Source organism: Podarcis muralis, chromosome 16, assembly GCF_964188315.1.
Source record: "Podarcis muralis chromosome 16, rPodMur119.hap1.1, whole genome shotgun sequence".
Lineage (NCBI taxonomy): Eukaryota > Metazoa > Chordata > Lepidosauria > Squamata > Lacertidae > Podarcis > Podarcis muralis.
Genome location: NC_135670.1, coordinates 7516484 through 7535510, shown reverse-complemented (window position 1 = coordinate 7535510; position 19027 = coordinate 7516484). Strand labels below are relative to the sequence as shown.

Here is a 19027-nt window from a genome sequence, read left to right as displayed (position 1 = left end):
ACTTTCATCCAGCTGATGGTACAGGGAGTTCAAGCAAGCCAAGAGCACCTTGCAAGGTTTCCGAGGCAGCGACCGTGTCGACAGCAGCTTCCTTTCCTCGCACCTGCGCATGGAGCAAAGCTGCCTTTACGGTTAGTGCCTCCTGCCGGCCCGCCCTGCAGCCACGGCGTTCCCCCACCCCCCACTGCCTGCTCCCCACTTGCAAAGGGGACCCCTTCCCAGAGTTGCTCTTTTGAAAACAGATTCCCCAGCTGCACTGATTCCCCATCAGGGAAAGCTTGCACGAAGACAAACAGTAAGCGGGGAGTGAGATCCAGTGTGGCCAGACTTCTGGATGAGGAGCTGGGAGAGAGCAGGGTTCAAATCCCCTCTGAGCCACGAACCTTGCTGGGCGTGACCTCTGGCCAGCCGCTCACTCTCGGCCTACCCTACGTCACAGAGGGGAAAAAATAAGGGGGGAAACCATATTCCCTACCTTGAGCTCCTTGAGGAACAGTGGGATACTAATGGAGAGACCCACAGATTTATCTACAGAGTAATGGCCGCTGAAGAACCTTGAATTAACAAAAAACAACTGTTTTAACCCATAATTTATGATTTATACCCCAGCCAGATGGGCGGGGTATAAATAATAATTATAAATTATTATTATTATAATTATGATTTTTATTTATTTGTAGCATTATATATATCCCACCTCATTTTCTTCTCCACGGAGCTCAAGATGGCCTCACGGTTCTCTTCGCTGAATCCCACAACAACTTTGTGAGGTAGGTTAGGCTGAGAGGCAGGGAGTGAACCTCATGACCAAGTGGAGATTCGAACCCTCCTCTCCAAGCACCTGGCCCGACACTCTAACCATTGCTCCACCCTTTGCTAATTACTGTAATACGAATGAGGGGAATCTTAAGCCCTGAAAGTCATTTACTGTATTTTTCGCTCCATAGGGCGCACCGGACCATAGGGCGCACCCAGTTTTTAGGGGGGGAAATCAAGAAAAATAATCTTATTCCCCCCCCCAGCCCCAGAGAGCAGCGTACAGGATGCGTGCAACCTCTCCCTGCCAGAGGGGTTGCGCGCGGCTATGGCACAAGCCAAGGCAGCCAGCGGGATGGATCCCGCTCGCTGTTTTGGCTTCCTCTTTAGCCCCACGCAACCTCTCCCTCCCGGGAGAAGCTGCGCAGGGCTAAAGAAGCCATAGCCACGTGCAGCCTCTCCCTGCCGGAGGGGCTGTGCGCGGCTATCCCTGAAGCCTGGAGAGCGAGAGGGGTCGGTGCGCCCCGACGCCTCTCACTCTCCAGGCTTCAGCGAAAGCAACGTGAAGCCTTTGGAGCACGGAGGGAGTGCTCCCTCTGCGCTTCGGAGGCTTAGTGTTGCTATCGCTGAAGCCAAGGAGCCTGCATTCACTCCATAGGACGCACACACATTTCCCCTCAATTTTTGGAGGGGAAAAAGTGTGTCCTATAGAGCGAAAAATACGGTATATCGATGCAGGTACGATTTGTGCCGATCTCTTAAAATTTAATAAAATGAACAGGTTTAAAAAGAGAGAGAAAGGGGCGGCGGGGAGTCCTTGCAAGGGGGGTGGGGAGCAGGTCACGCCCCCCATCCGCTTGCGGCACTCACTGGAAGATGGTGTTGGTGTCCAGATCGACGCAGATGACGTCGTGCGGTGGGTCGTAGAGGTCGAAGTAGCTGGAGTGGACTCCGACAATGAAGGGCACCGGGGCGCACAGCACGTCGGCCAGGGTGAGCGGGCAGAGGGGGATGTAAGGGCACTGCCAGTGCAGTGGGAATATCATCTGGGGGGAGCAAACGCAGAAGTGAGGGCTGGGGGTCTTGGAAGGATCTGGCAGGGGAATAAAAATACGTTGCGAGGCCTAGATGGAGGAGACCGGGGGCCCATATGCACTGCACATTTAAAGCAGTGCTATCCCACTTCAAACTTCTCTCCTCCCCCCCCCCCCCCCCGCAAAAAAATATATATTCTGGGAACTGTAGTTTGTTACGGGTGATGAGAATTCCTGCTCACAGAGCTACAACTCCCAGAGTTTCCTGGGAAGAAGGATTGTTAAACCCAGGCAAACTCAGCCCTCCAGATGTTTTGGGACTACAACTCCCATCATTCCTAGCTAACAGGACCAGTGGTCAGGGATGATGGGAGCTGTAGTCCCAAAACATCTGGAGGGCCGAGTTTGCCTACGCCTGGTTAAACCACTCTGGGTATTGCAATTTTTTTATGTGCTGTAAGCCACCCTGAGTGGCTGGGCAAGCCCAGTCAGAAGGGCACGGTATAAATAATAAATAATAAATATTGTAGCTCCATGAGGGGAAACGAGTCTCCTAACAACTCCCAGCATTCTTAAGAAACGACAGGTCCCAGAATTATTTTTTGGGGGAAGCCATGACTGTTTAATTTGGCGTCACGGTGCTTTAAATGGGGCTGTAGACCTGTGAGAGGAATTTTCCTGTATCAGAAACACCAAGGTATCTCCAGAGAGGGGAAAAGATGCCCAACAAGGACGCAGAATTTACATTTACCTTTTACAGTACTTTAAACATTTTTTAAAGTTCTAAATAAATATCATTCCAGAAGGCTTTGATCTTGTTACATACCCACCACATATGATACATGGTACCGCCTGTTTCTCCACATCACCAGCAGGTATTGAGGGTGCTTCTATACATTTTTGATAGTTTCCAGGGGTCAAATACCAACAATATAACATTTTTTAAAGGTTCTCTCTTAGACTTTAAAAAAGGTAAAGGACCCCTGACAGTTAAGTCCAGTCGCGAATGACTCTGGGGTTGCGGCGCTCATCTCGCTTTATTGGCCGAGGGAGCCGGCGTACAGCTTCCGGGTCATGTGGCCAGCATGACTAAGCCGCTTCTGGCGAAACCAGAGCAGTGCACAGAAACGCCGTTTACCTTCCCGCCGGAGCAGTACCTATTTATCTACTTGCACTTTTACGTGTTTTCGAACTGCTAGGTTGGCAGGAGCAGGGACCGAGCAATGGGAGCTCACCCCTTTGCGGGGATTCGAACTGCCGACCTTCTGATCGGCAAGCCCAAGAGGCTCGCTGGTTTAGAACACCGTAAATTTCCAGTTTACTTTCCATAAGTTTTCCCATCCACCCCTCCCACCAGATGTCAAAGAGAAGAACAACTGCCAGACTTTTAGAAGACATCTGAAGGCAGCCCTCTTCTAATGTTTAACAGACCAGTGTATTTTAATACTTTGTTGGAAGCTGCCCAGAGTGGCTGGGGAAACCCAGTCAGATGGGTGGGGTATAAATAATAAATAATCTATTCTATTCTATTCTATTCTATTCTATTCTATTCTATTCTATTCTATTCTATTCTATTCTATTCTATTCTATTCTATTCCCAATGCCTCATATCTATGTTATGGCCGAAGTCTTAGGCCCATTTAATCATGGCTGAATTCTTGAGGGGAAGCCACATAGGTTGAAACCAGCATCATAGAGCTATAAAGGTATGGGGTGAATGTGGGTTTAGCTGGCTCTGCCTGTCGTGGTCTCTGGCTCCAGCTATTACTGGCTTTGCCTACTGCTGCCCCCCGTCTTCTGCCCCACCTGAACCCCAAAAGGCCACCCAGGAGCCCCGACTCACAGAGACCAAGGCTTCGCCCACGCTGGTCAAGACGTCCGGCCGCAGGGAGTGAATGAGCAGCTTCTGTTCTGTGAGAACCGCCACAAGGAGGGCCACGGCGTTTTCGGGACCCAGTGTCTGCAGCAGGGTGAGGAAGCTAGCGCCACTATAAGGAAAGAAGGTTGTGGTTGGTGAAAAGGCAACTGACTCACTAAGCCCTTTAAGAACCCAACGCACTCAGTTCCACCATCCCAGGAAAGCTAGTCTGGTTACATTCCCCCACATTATATACAAACAACAGGTCACCCCAAGGCATTTTGACACCTGAGGCGAAGATCAAGGCAGCTTCTCCATATTAAAAAATTACTACTGAATTTAATTTAAAACTGTTTGGCGCCTGCAAAAAAGCATTTTTGTTTAAGGAGACCTATTCAGACATGTGGAGGCTGACATGTTTTCATCTTTGCTTACTGTTAATTTTACCCTGAAATGTACACAGTGGAAACAAAAGCAGTTAAAAGCAGTTATTTGAAACCTTTTAATAGTTAAAAGTTTTTAAAAACCCAGATTAAAACACATGTCAGGATACTACATGTCTAGGATAGTAAAGGTAAAGGGACCCCTAACCATTAGGTCCAGTTTTGACCAACTCTGGGGTTGCGGTGTTCATCTCCCATTATTGGCCGAAGGAGCCGGCGTACAGCTTCCGGGTCATGTGGCCAGCATGACTAAGCCGCTTCTGGCGAACCAGAGCAGCGCACGGAAACGCCGTTTACCTTCCCACCAGAGCGGTACCTGTTTATCTACTTGCAGTTTGTGCTTTTGAACTGCTAGGTTGTCAGGAGCAGGGACCGAGGAATGGGAGCTCACCCCGTTGCAGGAATTCGAACCGCCGACCTTCTGATCGGCAAGCCCTAGGCTCTGTGGTTTAACCCACAGCGCCACCCGCGTCCCACATGTCTAGGATAGGCTTGCCTTAAAGCATTCCTAAGCAGGCACTGAAAGGAATCTAGCAAAGATGCTTGTCAATAGGCAGGGAGTTCTAAGGTTTGTGTGCTGCTACGATGAGATATCAATTTATTATAAACACATAGTGGGTGGTGCTGTGGGTTAAACCACAGAGCCTAGGACTTGCCGATTAGAAGGTCTGCGGTTTGAATCCCCGCGACGGGGTGAGCTCCCGTTGCTCGGTCCCTGCTCCTGCCAACCTAGCAGTTCGAAAGCAAGTAGATAAATAGGTACAGCTCCGGCAGGAAGGTAAACGGCGTTTCCATGCGCTGCTCTGGTTCGCCAGAAGCGGGTTAGTCATGCTGGCCACATGACCCGGAAGCTGTACGCCGGCTCCCTTGGCCAGTAAAGCGAGATGAGCGCCGCAACCCCAGAGTCGTCCGTGACTGGACCTAATGGTCAGGCGTCCCTTTACCTTTACCTTAGTGGTATTACGTGGCACCTGCAACAGTCCCAGTTCTTCAGATTGCAGTGGTCAAGTAGGCATGCATGGGATAAATTGATCTCACAGGCAAACTCATCCCAAGCTGTTTATATACTAAGAGTTACACTTTGAACGTGGTCCCGCATGAGCCAGACTGTAGTTTCACGTGACACGCTGGTCCAGGCAGAAGTTCCCTTGGATGAAACTGGAGTAGTTAAGCTAGCAGCAGATCTAATAACGTCAGATGAGCATACCTGAGTGGCAGAGGAGATGAAACAGGCTGGCACAGGAGCATGTTATCGTAGGAAGACATCTGGACAGGCAAAAAGAAGGGAGAGGGGAGAGACAGAGAAGAACCGACTCCTGAGTGATTCCTTATAGAGAAAACACAGCTTGAGATACAGCCCAAACAATCAGCAGTGCAGACCAAAAGCTGTCCTTTATCAGCGCGACACTCAGATTACTGCAACACATGCATGTCCACCAGAGGTCAGACGTCGCTTCTCAATCCTTCGCCCCAGATGAACCATAATCTTCACATTCCCAGTTTCATACTGTATTTTTCGCTCTATAAGACGCACTTTTTCCCTCCTAAAAAGTAAGGGGAAATGTGTGTGCGTCTTATGGAGCGAATGCAGGCTGCGCAGCTATCCCAGAAGCCAGAACAGCAAGAGGGATTGCGAAAGCAGCTGCCAGCGCCCCTTCAGTGAAGCGGGAGGAAAAACAGAGTCCCTTCCGTTTCTCCTCCCGCTTTGCTGTAGAGGTGCTGCGCAGAGAGGGAGAGAATATTTGTTTTTCCTTGTTCTCCTCTAAAACTAGGTGCGTCTTATGGTCGGCCGTGTCTTATAGAGCAAAAAATACGGTACTTTCAATATCTATCCAGCTCAGAATTTCCTATAGAGACTGGCAGCACAGCTCTCCAGGGTTTCAGACAGGGGGACAATTCCTGGTCTGACCTGGAGATGCCTGGGACCTCCTTCATGCAAGGTAGGCGGACTGACCAGCTAAGAGCTAAGGGCCTCTCTCCAAGCATCACTCAGGGGTTGAGCAAATGGTTATTACGTAGAAGGTCCTGGCTTGACCAATGGCTCGTTCTTCAGCTGCCTAACAGACAGAGGTGTAGTGGTCTAGTGTTGCAGGGGAGTCAAAGGCCCAGTACTATTTCAGCAGCAAGAGCCGTCAATTCATAATATCCTAGAGGCAGCCAATCAGCATGAAAAGGGGAGCTTTTAAGGCTGCAGGCATGGCCAAACTTGGCCCTCCAGCTGTTTTGGGACTACAGTTCTCATCATCCCTGACCACTGGTCCTGTTAGCTAGGGATGATGGGAGTTGTAGTCCCAAAACAGCTGGAGGGCCAAGTTTGGCCATGCCTGTTTTAAGCCAATGAGAAGAAGTCTCCTCACCCTTTGTACTGTTTAGAGCCAATCGGGAGAGGAAAGAGGTAAGACGGCCCCTGAGGATCGGCTCCCAGGGTCACTCTGGAGGAGTGCAGGAAGAACACCAAGGAGGAGATTTATGCTCCAAAGCTAAGCATTGAGGAACACTGAAATCTCAAGGTGCTTCAGTTTCAAGAGGACGACAGGCAAGTTCCATTGTGTACAGTGGAACTTCAAGGAAAACACAACATAATAAGCTATTGGAGCACTCCATATCATTGGATGTGGAGAAAATAGTAAACCTAACTGAAAGGCAAACACATGGAGATCTACATTGATTGTTCCAGTACATCCCTAGTTATGAGGGCCTTTTCTGTGGTGGCTCCCCAATTGAGGAGAGAGGCTCACCTGGTGCCATCACTACATGTCTTTAGGTGCCAGGCGAAAGCATTCCTCTTTACCTAGGCCGATGGCCATCTATGACAGGCATAGGCAAACTCCGGCCCTCCAGATGTTTGGGAGTACAATCCCCATCGTCCCTGACCACTGGTCCTGTTAGCTAGGGATGGTGGGAGTTGTAGTCCCAAACATCTGGAGGGCCGGAGTTTGCCTATTCCTGATCTATGGCCTGTGAAACCGTGGGGGAGAGGACTGTTATCATGACAACTATTTTATTATTAGGCTGTCAGTGGGTATGCTTTTCATTATGTTTTTATCACTGATGTACTGTGATGTGTTTTTATAACGTTATACACCATCCTGGGACCTCCTGGGCATTATATAAACTGAAATAATATAACAATAACAATAATAATGCATATTTATGTATAATCTTAGAAGAGGGTACGGTGCCAAGGAAGTGCGGTTGTGACTATTATGAACGCAATGTGCACCTCTGAGTTTGCCACAACACTACTGCTGACACAATGGAATTGCCCAGCTGATTCCCCGTCACCCGGGGAAGGTGCGACTTGCAACCCCTTCCCCCCCGCTGTCAACAACAGGATGAGCAAAGGCTCTGGGTTCCTCCGCTTTCTGCTTACCTGAACCAGGATCCGAGGCCGCTGTGGAGATGGGAAGGGGACATTGTGCATGAAATGAGAGATGTGCCTGGAAAGAGCAACAGAGAAGTCACAGGGAAGAAGAACACCCTTCCACACACCCGCCCACACCAAATAAAACCACAATCGCCATCTTTGCCCTGTAACAGCAGCTTACAGGCATAGGAAGAGCTCAACTGGATCAGGCCAATGAGCCGCCTGATTCAGAAGCATTACTGCCCTCTAGCTGTGGGGGCAGAGCATAAACATTGTGGCTAGAAGCCACTGAGAGCCCTCTCCTCCAGGAATTTGTCTATTCCTCTGGTGGGAGGGCGTTCCACAGGGCGGGCGCCACTACCGAGAAGGCCCTTTGCCTGGTTCCCTGCTACCTCACTTCTCGCAGTGAAGGAACTGCCACAAGTCCCTCGGAGCTGGACCTCAGTGTCTGGGCTGGACGATGGGGGTGGAGACGCTCCTTCAGGTATACTGGGCCAAGGCCATTTAGGGCCTTAAAGGTCAGCACCAACACTTTGAATTGTGCTCGGAAACGTACTGGGAGCCAATGTAGGTATTTCAGGACTGGTGTTATGTGGTCTCGACGGCCACTCCCAGTCACCGTTTAGCTGCCACATTCTGGATTAGTTGTAGTTCAAAGGTACCTTCAAAGGTAGCCCCACATAGAGCGCATTGCAGTAGTCCATGCGGGAGATAAATAGAGCATGCGCCACTCTGGCGAGACATTCTGCCATCTACCATATCAGATTAGAGGAATCTGTGGCCGTTATCTAGCTCAGGTTCTGCTTACGTTTCAGGCTTTGCAACCACACACAGAGGTCCCGATCCTATCGGCCGCATCCCCAACTTACACCTCGAGCGGAAGAACGTGAGGCCCCGAGATGCTGTAGCGGTACAGGAAAGTGAGGAATTTCCGGAAGACGTCGAAAAAGGGCCAGTGGGACAGGACGCAGATGCTCTTGCGAGTCTGAACCGATTTGCTGGTGATGGGGCGCCGGTCGACGACGGTGAGGAGGTTCAGCCACATGCACTGCCGCTCCGAGAGGTGTTCCCGCGGGAAGGACTCGTAGAACTGGATGGCAGCGCCGTACACCTGGGAGTGAGAGCAGGAGAAGTCAAAGAAGGAAAGGAAGAAAGTCACAGTCCTGTACAACCTTGGTGAAACAGTTGCTCAACTAGGGTGAGTGAGGAGTAACTCCAGGCAACCTGGAAGGGAATCTTTGGAGAACGGGGATAATGCTTCTTATTCTTATTGCTGTCAAGCTGGCCAAACAAAGGGTATTTGCCACTGTTATGTTTATAGGTGTGTTATGTATGCGGGACAGGCTTCTGTAATAAATATTGTGGACGAGAAACATCTGCGGACTTGTTTGCCAATTGCCACGCTGTGCACACATGGTGAAGGAGCGAATGCCAGAATAATATTGATGCTAACATGGAAAATGAACGCTAACCAGAATAGCTACTTAAGCTGGTCTTTTAAAGCTGCAATTTGGGGGTTCGTCTTCTAAGCCCAGTCGCCTAATACGGTGGGCAGCTCTGCGCCAGGAGAAAGCCGCCCAGCGCGGAGTGGAGCCTTCCGCCCCTGCTGCTGCTTCTGAAGCAGCAGTAGGCGGACTCTGCGCCGGGCGGCTCTCTCCCGGCACGGAGCGGAGCCAGCCACTGCCGCCTCGGAGCCACCGCCGCAGCAGTGGGGGCGGGGGGCGGGCTCCGCTCTGCCCATACCCGGTGTACAAGACGACCCCCAACTTTTTAACCTCTTTTCCGGGGTTAAGAAGAAGAAGAAGAAGAAGAAGAGGAGGAGGAGGAGGAGGAGGAGTTTGGATTAGATATCCCGCTTTATCACTACCCGAAGGAGTCATAAAGCGGCTAACAATCTCCTTTCCCTTCCTCCCCCACAACAAACACTCTGTGAGGTGAGTGGGGCTGAGAGACTTCAGAGAAGTGTGACTAACCCAAGGGCACCCACCAGCTGCATGTGGAGGAGCGGAGAAGCGAACCCAGTTCCCCAGATTACGAATCTACCACTCTGAACCACTACACCACACTGGCTTTCTCTTATACACCGGAATCTACGGTATCTCAATTTTAACTCATGAGGTATTGCTGCAATCTGCTCTGATTGTATATTTTATCTTTATGAACGCTGTTTTTATTGTGTTATGTGAGCTGGTCTTCGACCGTAATAAATTATCTATCTATCTATCTATCTATCTATCTATCTATCTATCTATCACCCACCCCAGGTTCTCTGACCCAGCCCAAAAAGTAGTTCCCACCACCATGCAATCCGACTACCTTGTCTCCCGAAGCCCCGGTCAACACGAAGGTGGAGAAGACAGGAAGCTGGTATTTCGTGTCGGCCGGCCAGCTCTCGATGGTCGCCCCCATGGGCAGGCAAAAAACAGCCACGGACTCCGGCAACGGGAACGCCTCGTTGTCCTCCTCTGGGTAGCGACTAAGGAGACCTGGAAGGGGAAGAGAAATGGGAGGAAGCTGTTTTGGTCCCTCCCTGTCAATTAATTACAACTATCCCTCAGGGTAAGGGATGCGGGTGGCGCTGTGGGTTAAACCACAGAGCCTAGGACTTGCCGATCAGAAGGTCAGCAGCTCGAATCCCCGCGACGGGGTGAGCTCCCATTGCTCAGTCCCTGCTCCTGCCAACCTAGCAGTTCGAAAGCACATCAAAGTGCAAGTAGATAAATAGGTACCGCTCCGGCGGGAAGGTAAACGGCGTTTCCATGCGCTGCTGTGGTTCGCCAGAAGCGGGTTAGTCCTGCTGGCCACATGACCCGGAAGCTGTACACCGGCTCCCTCGGCCAGTAAAGCGAGATGAGCGCCGCAACCCCAGAGTTGGCCACGACTGGACCTACTGGTCAGGAGTCCCTTTACCTTTCTCCCTCAGGGTCTACCAAATCAGAGGAAGAGGGGATCCTGCTCCACTGATCCATGATTCCCTGCAACCTCCCAGCTTGACTACTGCATTCTGCGCTACATGGGACTCGCCCTTGAAGACTACTCAGATGTTTCTGCGATTCCTTTGGGATCTTGGGGAGGTGCAATCAGATTTCGCCTGAGTTCACAGGCTTTGAGGCCTAGTTTCATGGTGCTGGTTTTAACCTGAGAAACTCAGCATCCCAGGACCCACACATCTCAAATACGTCCTCCCCCCACGCCATCTCTCCCGACAGAGACGCTCCTCAAAAACCAGGACCGACTCCATCAGCGTGGCAGCCGATATACAAGGTGTGACCGGAAAGTTTGGTGATTGGTCACAGAAATCAGACAGCGAGAACATACATGCCTTACAGGCCTTCAAAGTAGGCCCCCTCTGATACAATGCACCATTGACAACATTCGTAGAGCTGTTGGAAACTTCTGGAGAAGTCCTCTTTCCATACTGCTTTCAGTTCCTTCATCACAGCAGCTTGGATGTGTGGAATGTTGGAAAATCTGTGCCCTTTCAGCGAAGATTTCAGTTTTGGAAAAAGAAAGAAATTTGGTGGGGCCAGATTGGGAGAATATGGAGGGTGGGACAACTCAGTAACAATTTCACGTGGAATATGAAATTCTTTCACCATCATTCGGACGGACAAACGGCGATTCCGCTCAATAACTCACAAATTCTGTTGACATTTGCCACCGTTCTGCTTGTCAACGGTCTGCCAGACGGAGGGCCGTCTTCGATGGTTTGCCGCCCTTCACGGAAACCCTTAAACCACTCACACACTGTCTTTCGAGTTGCAGCTTCATCTCTGTACACAATTGTGAGCATTTTGTGGGTTTCCAATGCCGACTTTATGTTCGAATGTTTCTCGCTGTCCAATTTCTGTGTCCGTTCACCAAACTTTCTGGTCACACCTTGTATATCAAGACAAGCCGGCAAGATAAAGCGAGTGCTCCAGTCACTGATCCACCTGGTTCAGTATTGCCTGCACGGACTGGCAGCATCCCTCCAGGGTTTCAGGCGGGGGGCTCTCTCTGGAGATTGACAGCGCTTTGATCTGAGCATCCTCAGTGGAGAGGAGGAGAGTTATAATCCACTGGCACCTGGAGGGCCAAATGTCCCCCTGCCCCTGTGTTAGAGCCGGGCGACAGGATTGCAGTTTCTTAAAAAAGATAAGTCAACACACACAGGGAGATCAGTAAGGCCCCCAAGAGCCCCGTGTCCTCTGTCCGAGACATACCTGCTTGGTAAACCAGAGTGTTCCCTTTTGCCAATGCCATCTTGTAGCAGATGTAGAGGGCTGGTCCCCACTGCAGAAAAGAGATAGGCAAGAAAAGGTGGAGGAAAGCAATTGGCTGGACCACAGAAAAAGCAGCCTCAGGAACAGAGAAATCTGCCCAGACCAAGTCAAGGGTTTTTGTCCAATTAACCTAATGTTGGCTACACTGACTGACAGCTGCTCTCCAGGGTCTCAAGAAGAGCAGGAAAAAATTTCCCCGTGACCTGCTCCCTGGGTCTTCAACTGGGAACGCCAAGGACTGATCCTGGGACCTTCTGCACTCTGTTGCCTTCCCCTACAGGAAGGTTCCAGCCCTCCTGGTTCTGAGCAATGAGATGGCTCAGTTGGCAGAGCATGAGACTCTTAATCTGAAGGTTGTGGGTTCGAGTCCCACATTTGGCAAAAGATTCCTGCATTGAAGGGGACTTGGATTAGATTATTCTTGTGGTTCCTTCCAACTCTATGAATACAGGACAAAACAGGAATTGAGCGGAGCTGGGACAATTTGCCAGCTCGTTGCTCCATCCAGATCAGTACTGCGTGCACTGACTGGCAGCCACACTTCAGGATTTCAGATTGGGGGGAGAGGAACCCCCAGCCCTCCCTGAAGATGCCAGGGACCGTACCTGGAACCTCCTGGGTACGAAGCCATGAGTTCTGCCACTGTGCCAGGGCAGCACCTGAGCTCCGGTACTCACCATGCCCGCGTTGAGGTTCCGGTCCACGCGGCAGAAGGTGTGCGGGAGGCTCTCCCCTTTGCTGGGCATGATAAGGCAGATGTCGGTGATGCCCAGCGTGCTGTAGGCCTGGCTCTCGCTGGCTCGCCGGTACGTCAGGAAGGTGCGCTGGTGTCCGGGGGCCCCCGAGGCCAGGTTAGCCGAATGGCTATAGGGAGTCGTGTCGATGATTTTGTAGCCGGACTTCGGGTGGTCCTTTCCGTCGTAGTGCACCCTAGGCGAACGGCAAAAGAGAGTGTGCGTTTCACTATGAGGAATAGGGATTACGGGGGGTTGGACTAGATGACCACATGGTGACCCCTACCAACGATATGATACGATTCTAAGGACCTGTCCTTTGCGGTACTATCAGTTCCACATTTTCCCTTTATTTATCGTGTTTACAGCTCCGTTTATTTTCTTAATATAATTCTTATTAAATTTTCTGTTCCAGAATTTCAAATAAACATTTTACATCCTTAAGATGTCAGAGAATTCCCTTCTCCTCTTTCCGCGGTTCATTTTACATGTCTTAAATCCCTGCATATTTTACAAAAACTATAGCAATCGGTTTTCCATTATTGCATCCATCAATTTACTCTGAAGTTATCTTAATGCTGCCAGCATTTTCAGCTGTACACAATTATTTCTTACATATTCAATAAATGTTTTCCAATCTTCTTTAAACATATGTTCTTCTTGTTCTCTTATTCTATATGTCAAGTCTTCAAATTGTGCATATTCTGTCAACTTATGCTGCCATTCTTCTTTGGTTGGGACCGCAATCGTTTTCCATTTTATAGCCCCGTTTTCCTCCAAGGAGCTCAGTGGGAAACATACCAGACAGCAAATTGCGCTGATCTGCCAGATGTCCTGGCGCTGAAAGGACATTATTGGTCGGGAAAGCTTTCTACAAGCAGGGTGCCACCACTGAAAAGGCCCCGTCCCTTGTTGCCAACCTCTCTCAAGAAGGGGAGAGGGCCTCAGATGAAGATCTAACGGGGTCCGTGTGCTTTCATAAGGGGAAAGGCATTCTGAAATATATTGAGGCCCATCTCATGTGTGCTGAATGCCCACATACCCAACCAACCACCCTACCTAAGGACATCAGAAGAGGCCAGGGGCTCACCAAGCCGACAATGGACAACCATTGGGAAACTCTCAAGGAGGACTCCCTGCCTTGAGATTCCTGGCCACTGGTATTCGGAAGAGACAGTGGAGGCAGAACACAGCCACCCGAGACAGTAGCTGTCGATAGCTTTCTCTGCGAATTTGCAGAGTTGGAAGGGACACCCAGGGTCATCTAGTCCAACCCCCTGCAATGCAGGAATCTTTTGCCCAACGTGGAGCTCGAACCCACATCCCTGAGATGAAGAGTGTCATGCTCTCCCAACCTATTATTATTTATTGAATTTATCGTACTTATCTGTGTAGAAGATGACTTTTTTTTACTCTAAAACAGCAGTCCTCAACCTGTGGGTCCCCAGATGTTGTTGGACTACAACTCCCATCATCCCTGAGCTCTGGCCTTGCTAGCTAGGGGATTATGGGAGTTGTAGTTCAACAACATCTGGGGATCCACAGGTTGAGAAAGGCTGCTCTAAAATAATGTTAAAAATCGGGGTGTGTGTGTGTGTGTGTGTGTGACGGCATCTTATACACGGATAGTGCATATGTGGGACGGGCGATTGGTTGGGGGTGTGGGCGTGTTATACAAGGAAAAATACAGTATATATCGCTTTATACCCAGGGGTCTCAGGGCAGTTCAAAGAATAAAATCAAGATCTAAAACACAAAATACCTAATAAAAATAACAACAACAGCCCCTCCCCACAAAAAAGCACAGTTTAAAAGGGCGTAAGATGTAAATCAGATCACCCAAAAACTTAAAAAGGAAACATTTTTCCTGGCGCCTAAAGGTATACAATGAAGGCACCAGGCAAACTTCCCTGGGGAGAGCATTCCACAGATGGGGAGCCACTGCAGAGAAGGCCCCGTTCTCATGTTGCCACCCTCCTGACCTCTCACGGAGGAGTCACACGAAGAAGGGCCTCAGAAGATGATCTCAGGGTCCGGGTAGGTTCATACGGAAAGGGGCGGTCCTTGAGGTATTGTGGTCCTGAGCCATTTAAGGCTTTATAGGTCAAAACCAGCACTTGGAATTGGGCCCGGAAACTAATTGGTAGCCAGTGCAGTCAGACCGGAATCGGTGCAATATGCTCAAACCGTCTTGCTCTGGATTCTGCACCAGCTGAAGTTTCCGAACCGTCTTCGGCCCTACGTATAACGCATTGGAGTCACCTACCCCAGCTCCACAATGGGGGGCTTGTCCCGGCCCCTCCTGTAGCAGATGTACATCTGGGGGTTGTTGAGCAGCCCGGCGTTGAGTTCCACGGGGTTCCCGGAGGTGGTGCGGTCGATGCAGGTGAAGCCGTGAGGCACCTCCTCGCCCTGCGAGCGCACGATGACTGCCACGTCCACGATGGGCTCGCTGGGCCGGGACGGGCGAGGCGGCTGGCTCTCATCCTCCAGCGGCGCCGAAGTGTCCGCCAAGCCGGCCACCACAAAGTAGTCCACCAGCTGCGGGGCCCACTCGTCCGTCATGGCGGCGGCTCACGGCATCTGCAACAGGGGGAAATGAAGAAGAGCCGCGTGAGAAGCCCCGCCTCCCCGGAAGCTCCCAGCCAATGGCGGCCTGCACAGAATGTTCGGCGGCCTGTTGCCGCGGCGAGAGACATGAAACCTGTGGAGGCAGAAGATGGCCATCGTGTACCATCGCTAGGCTTCTCCTCCATGAATTTCTCTTCTAAAATAATAATACAGTGGTACCTCTGGATGTGAACGGGATCCGTTCCGGAGCCCCGTTCGCCTCCTGAAGCGAACGCAACCCGCGTCCACGGGTCGCGATACGCCGCTTCTGCGCGTGACATCGTTTTGATTGTCTGCGCATGTGCGAGCGGCGAAACCCGGAAGTAACGCGCTCCGTTACTTCCGGGTCGCCGCGGAGCGCAACCCGAAAATGCTCAACCCGAAGCTACTTCAACCCGAGGTATGACTGTAATAATAAAATAATAAAACAAATTTTTATTTATATCCCGCCCTCCCCAGCTGAAGCTGGGCTCAGAGTGGCTAACAACAATAAAAGTAACACAGTTTACATAAAATCACAATCAATTAATTGAAATACATTCTAAAATCAATTCATTCTAAAATCAATTCAGAATCAAATTACAGTGGTACCTCGGGTTAAGTACTTAATTCATTCCGGAGGTCTGCTCTTAACCTGAAACTGTTTTTAACCTGAAGCACCACTTTAGCTGTGGGACGTGGGTGGCGCTGTGGGTAAAACCACAGTGCCTAGGAGTTGCCAATCATCTGGTTGGTGGTTCGAATCCCCGCGGCGGGGTGAGCTCCCGTCTTTCGGTTCCAGCTCCTGCCCACCTAGCAGTTCGAAAGCACCCTTAAAAGTGCAAGTAGATAAATAGGTACCGCTTTATAGTGGGAAGGTAAATGGCGTTCCGTGTGCTGTGCTGGCTCGCCAGAGAAGTGATGTCACACTGGCCACGTGATCCGGAAGTGTCTCCGGACAGCGCTGGCCCCCGGCCTCTTGAGTGAGATGGGCGCACAACCCTAGAGTCGGACACGACTGGCCCGTACGGGCAGGGGGTACCTTTACCTTTACCACTTTAGCTAATGGGGCCTCCTGCTGCCGCCGGGCCGCCGAAGCCCGATTTCTGTTCTTATCCTGAAGCAAAGTTCTTAACCTGAAGCACTATTTCTGGGTTAGTGGAGTGTGTAACCTGAAGCGTATATAACCCAAGGTACCACTGTAATGGCAACCATTGGGCGAGAGTTCTATGAGGATTATGTCATCCAAAATGGCGGCCACCCTCCCTTCTGTGGCAGGGAGTTCCGCCGTCAAACAGATAAGAGAAGGACAGCCTTTTTACCTGTTCTGAATCAGATGCCCCCGGGTTGTGGCCTTATGAGAGAGGGAGGGAGAATTCCTCTCTGCTGTGCGCCATTTTACAGCCTTGGGTCGTGTCCCCGTCTCTCCTAACGCCAGAACCAGCGAAACAAACTGGGAGGGCAGTGAAACGGAAGTGTTTCAGGAGCTGTCCCGAGGGAAGGGGGCCAGCCAGGAGCCTCTGCCGTGCCAGCGGTGACAAAAACCATCACCCCCCAAAGGCCTTCCCCCAAGGCGACTGACCGATTTGGTCTGCGTTAGGCGCAGTCCTCGATTCTGCCATCCTCGAAGGAAAGTGGTCTGTAGAAAACTTCCCTAAAAGAATGAAAACCGGCGACGTGTCCTGCGGGGGTGGAAGCACCCTGGCCAGAAATGGTCCCCCGCCCACAGCACCCAAAGTCTCGAGACAGACGCTGGAGAAGGCCTCTGGGAAGGGTGGGGTTCCTGCCCCCTCCCTCCCGCTCTCTGATGATTTCTAATGCAAAAAGACTGGAGATCTAAACCTAGAATAGGCAATTGCGTGAACGTTTGTGACTTTTCATTAGGTGTTGTTATTTTTATTAGCAGGGGTGTGGGGGTGTGATCGTGCATTTCTGTAATTGTTTTCAAAATTGTTTTTAACGTTGTGTTTTAAATTGTCTTTAAAAACAATTCAAAACGTTTAAAAACATTGCGTTTTAAATTGTCTTAGGGACACAGGTGGCTCTGTGGTCTAAAACCACAGAGCCTAGGACTTGCTGATCGGAAGGTCGGCGGTTCGAATCCCCGTGATGGGGTGAGCTCCCATTGCTCGGTCCCTGCTCCTGCCAACCTAGCAGTTTGAAAGCACACCAGTGCAAGTAGATAAATAGGTACCGCTCTGGCGGGAAGGTAAACAGCGTTTCCGTGCGCTGCTCTTGTTCGCCAGAAGTCATGCTGGCCACATGACCCAGAAGCTGTACGCCGGCTCCCTCGGCCAATAAAGCGAGATGAGCGCCGCAACCCCAGAGTCGTCCACAACTGGACCTAATGGTCAGGGGTCCCTTTACCTTTAAATTGTCTAAACCCAGCGAAGAGTGGGTTATAACAATAAAATAATAGTAATAATTCACAGCTACAGAGTATATATACAGTGTTCAGTGGTACCTCGGGTTACATACGCTTCAGGTTACAGACTCTGTTAACCCAAAAATAGTCCCTCGGGTTAAGAACTTTGCTTCAGGATGAGAACAGAAATCGTGCTCTGCAGCAGCAGGAGGCCCCATTACCTAAAGTGGTGCTTCAGGTTAAAAACAGTTTCAGGTTAAGAGCAGACCTCCAGAACGAATTAAGTACATAACCCGAGGTACCACTGTATAGAGAGAGCGAGACAGGTTTGTGTGTGGGTGTTCATATGTGTGTGTATGTGTTTGTGTATTTGCGTGTCTATCCATCTGTCTATCTGGGTTTCTGAGGTCGAAAGGGGAAGGAGGAAGCCGAAGAAGGGGGTGTCAGCGGTCACATTTCTGCTGATATGGTGGAACCCGTAGGGCAGGGGCTCTTTCAGGAGGAAACGGGTGCTGGGGCCTACGGAAGCAAAGAGGGGGAACTGGGTGCAACTCACAGGTCTTAAAAAATCCCAAGAGGGACTCGCCACGGACGCCACTTCCTCCAGGCGACCTCTGTGCTAATTCTTGGGGGGGGGGGTTGGCGGTGTGACAACTCTGCACATGCTCAGAGAGGGCGTGGTGGTCCGGGACACAGGGCGGTGGTGGGAGGGGCCAGGGTCAAAAGTGGGCGGGACAACAGCAGGCTAGATTCTGCACTAACTCTCAGACCTCTCTCCGTCCAGCATTCAGACAAGCAAGAAACACAGTCAAGCATAAACACTGGCTATAACATGGTTGGAATGGTTGCCCGTGGTAAAAATGCCCCCCCCCCACTTCCAGATGTAGGTGACAGTAGAGAAATCACGTCCGCGAACCTCCCCACAAGCAGAAAGCTAGTATATCGGCCAGCCTTCCCCCCTGATGTGCTAGCTTTCTGCTTGCAGGATATAAAATAAAATAAACAGTATCAGTAATTGTAGGAGCATTAAAAAGTGGTATCGCACCCACAGCCTGAAGTGGTACGGTCTCATTCCACCCCTTCCAGCTTCCATGACCTTGTTCTTCGGCATATTACAGACCCAAGATCTGTGTGCCGAGAGAGAGGAAAGAGGAAGGAAGGGAGAACTCAAGAGCTTCCTGCTGCGGCCGCAGTTGCAAGGCGGCACTTCTCCGCCGCAACTTGGCTGCCGGGTCAAATGACGTCGGAGCGCCGCACTGTTCTGACTCCCTCCATCCAGAAATGCTAGCTTTCACGTGCGCGGGGATTCTTCGCCTCCCATCCCATCGGAGTGATGGCTCCGACCTGGTGGAATGCTCTGTCCCATGAGATTTAACCTCCTTCTGCAGGGCCTGTAAGACAGAGCTATTCCACCTGGCTTTCAATTTGAACTTAGCCTGATCTTTTATTCCCCTTCCTTCCCTCCCCCTCCCCTTTTTATGAAGATTACTCGCTCTGGAATCCCACAGCTAATTCTCCCCTGGTCTCCTTGCCGGCCCAAATAGGACTAATTTAGCCAGCTAGCCCTGGTGATCATCTAATGTTTATTGGATGGATTTCCCCCCAAATTGATTTCA

The 19027-nt window shown here is 50.7% G+C and overlaps 1 protein-coding gene across 3 annotated transcripts in view; it reads right to left on the bottom strand.

The window, feature by feature from the left end:
- The window catches only part of DENND4B (DENN domain containing 4B), a 50483-nt gene that overhangs the window by 22247 nt on the left and 9209 nt on the right, over positions 1–19027 (bottom strand). For all 3 annotated transcript variants that reach the window (XM_077920034.1, XM_077920032.1, XM_077920033.1), the window contains 10 exons: positions 14724–15040; positions 12401–12653; positions 11664–11733; positions 9775–9944; positions 8328–8569; positions 7465–7531; positions 5299–5357; positions 3634–3778; positions 1627–1802; positions 3–103 (listed from right to left, as the gene is read on the bottom strand). In XM_077920034.1, coding sequence (XP_077776160.1) covers positions 3–103; positions 1627–1802; positions 3634–3778; positions 5299–5357; positions 7465–7531; positions 8328–8569; positions 9775–9944; positions 11664–11733; positions 12401–12653; positions 14724–15022 — 1582 coding nt within the window. In that variant the 5' untranslated portion in view covers positions 15023–15040. The remainder of the gene's footprint in view (positions 1–2; positions 104–1626; positions 1803–3633; positions 3779–5298; positions 5358–7464; positions 7532–8327; positions 8570–9774; positions 9945–11663; positions 11734–12400; positions 12654–14723; positions 15041–19027) is intronic.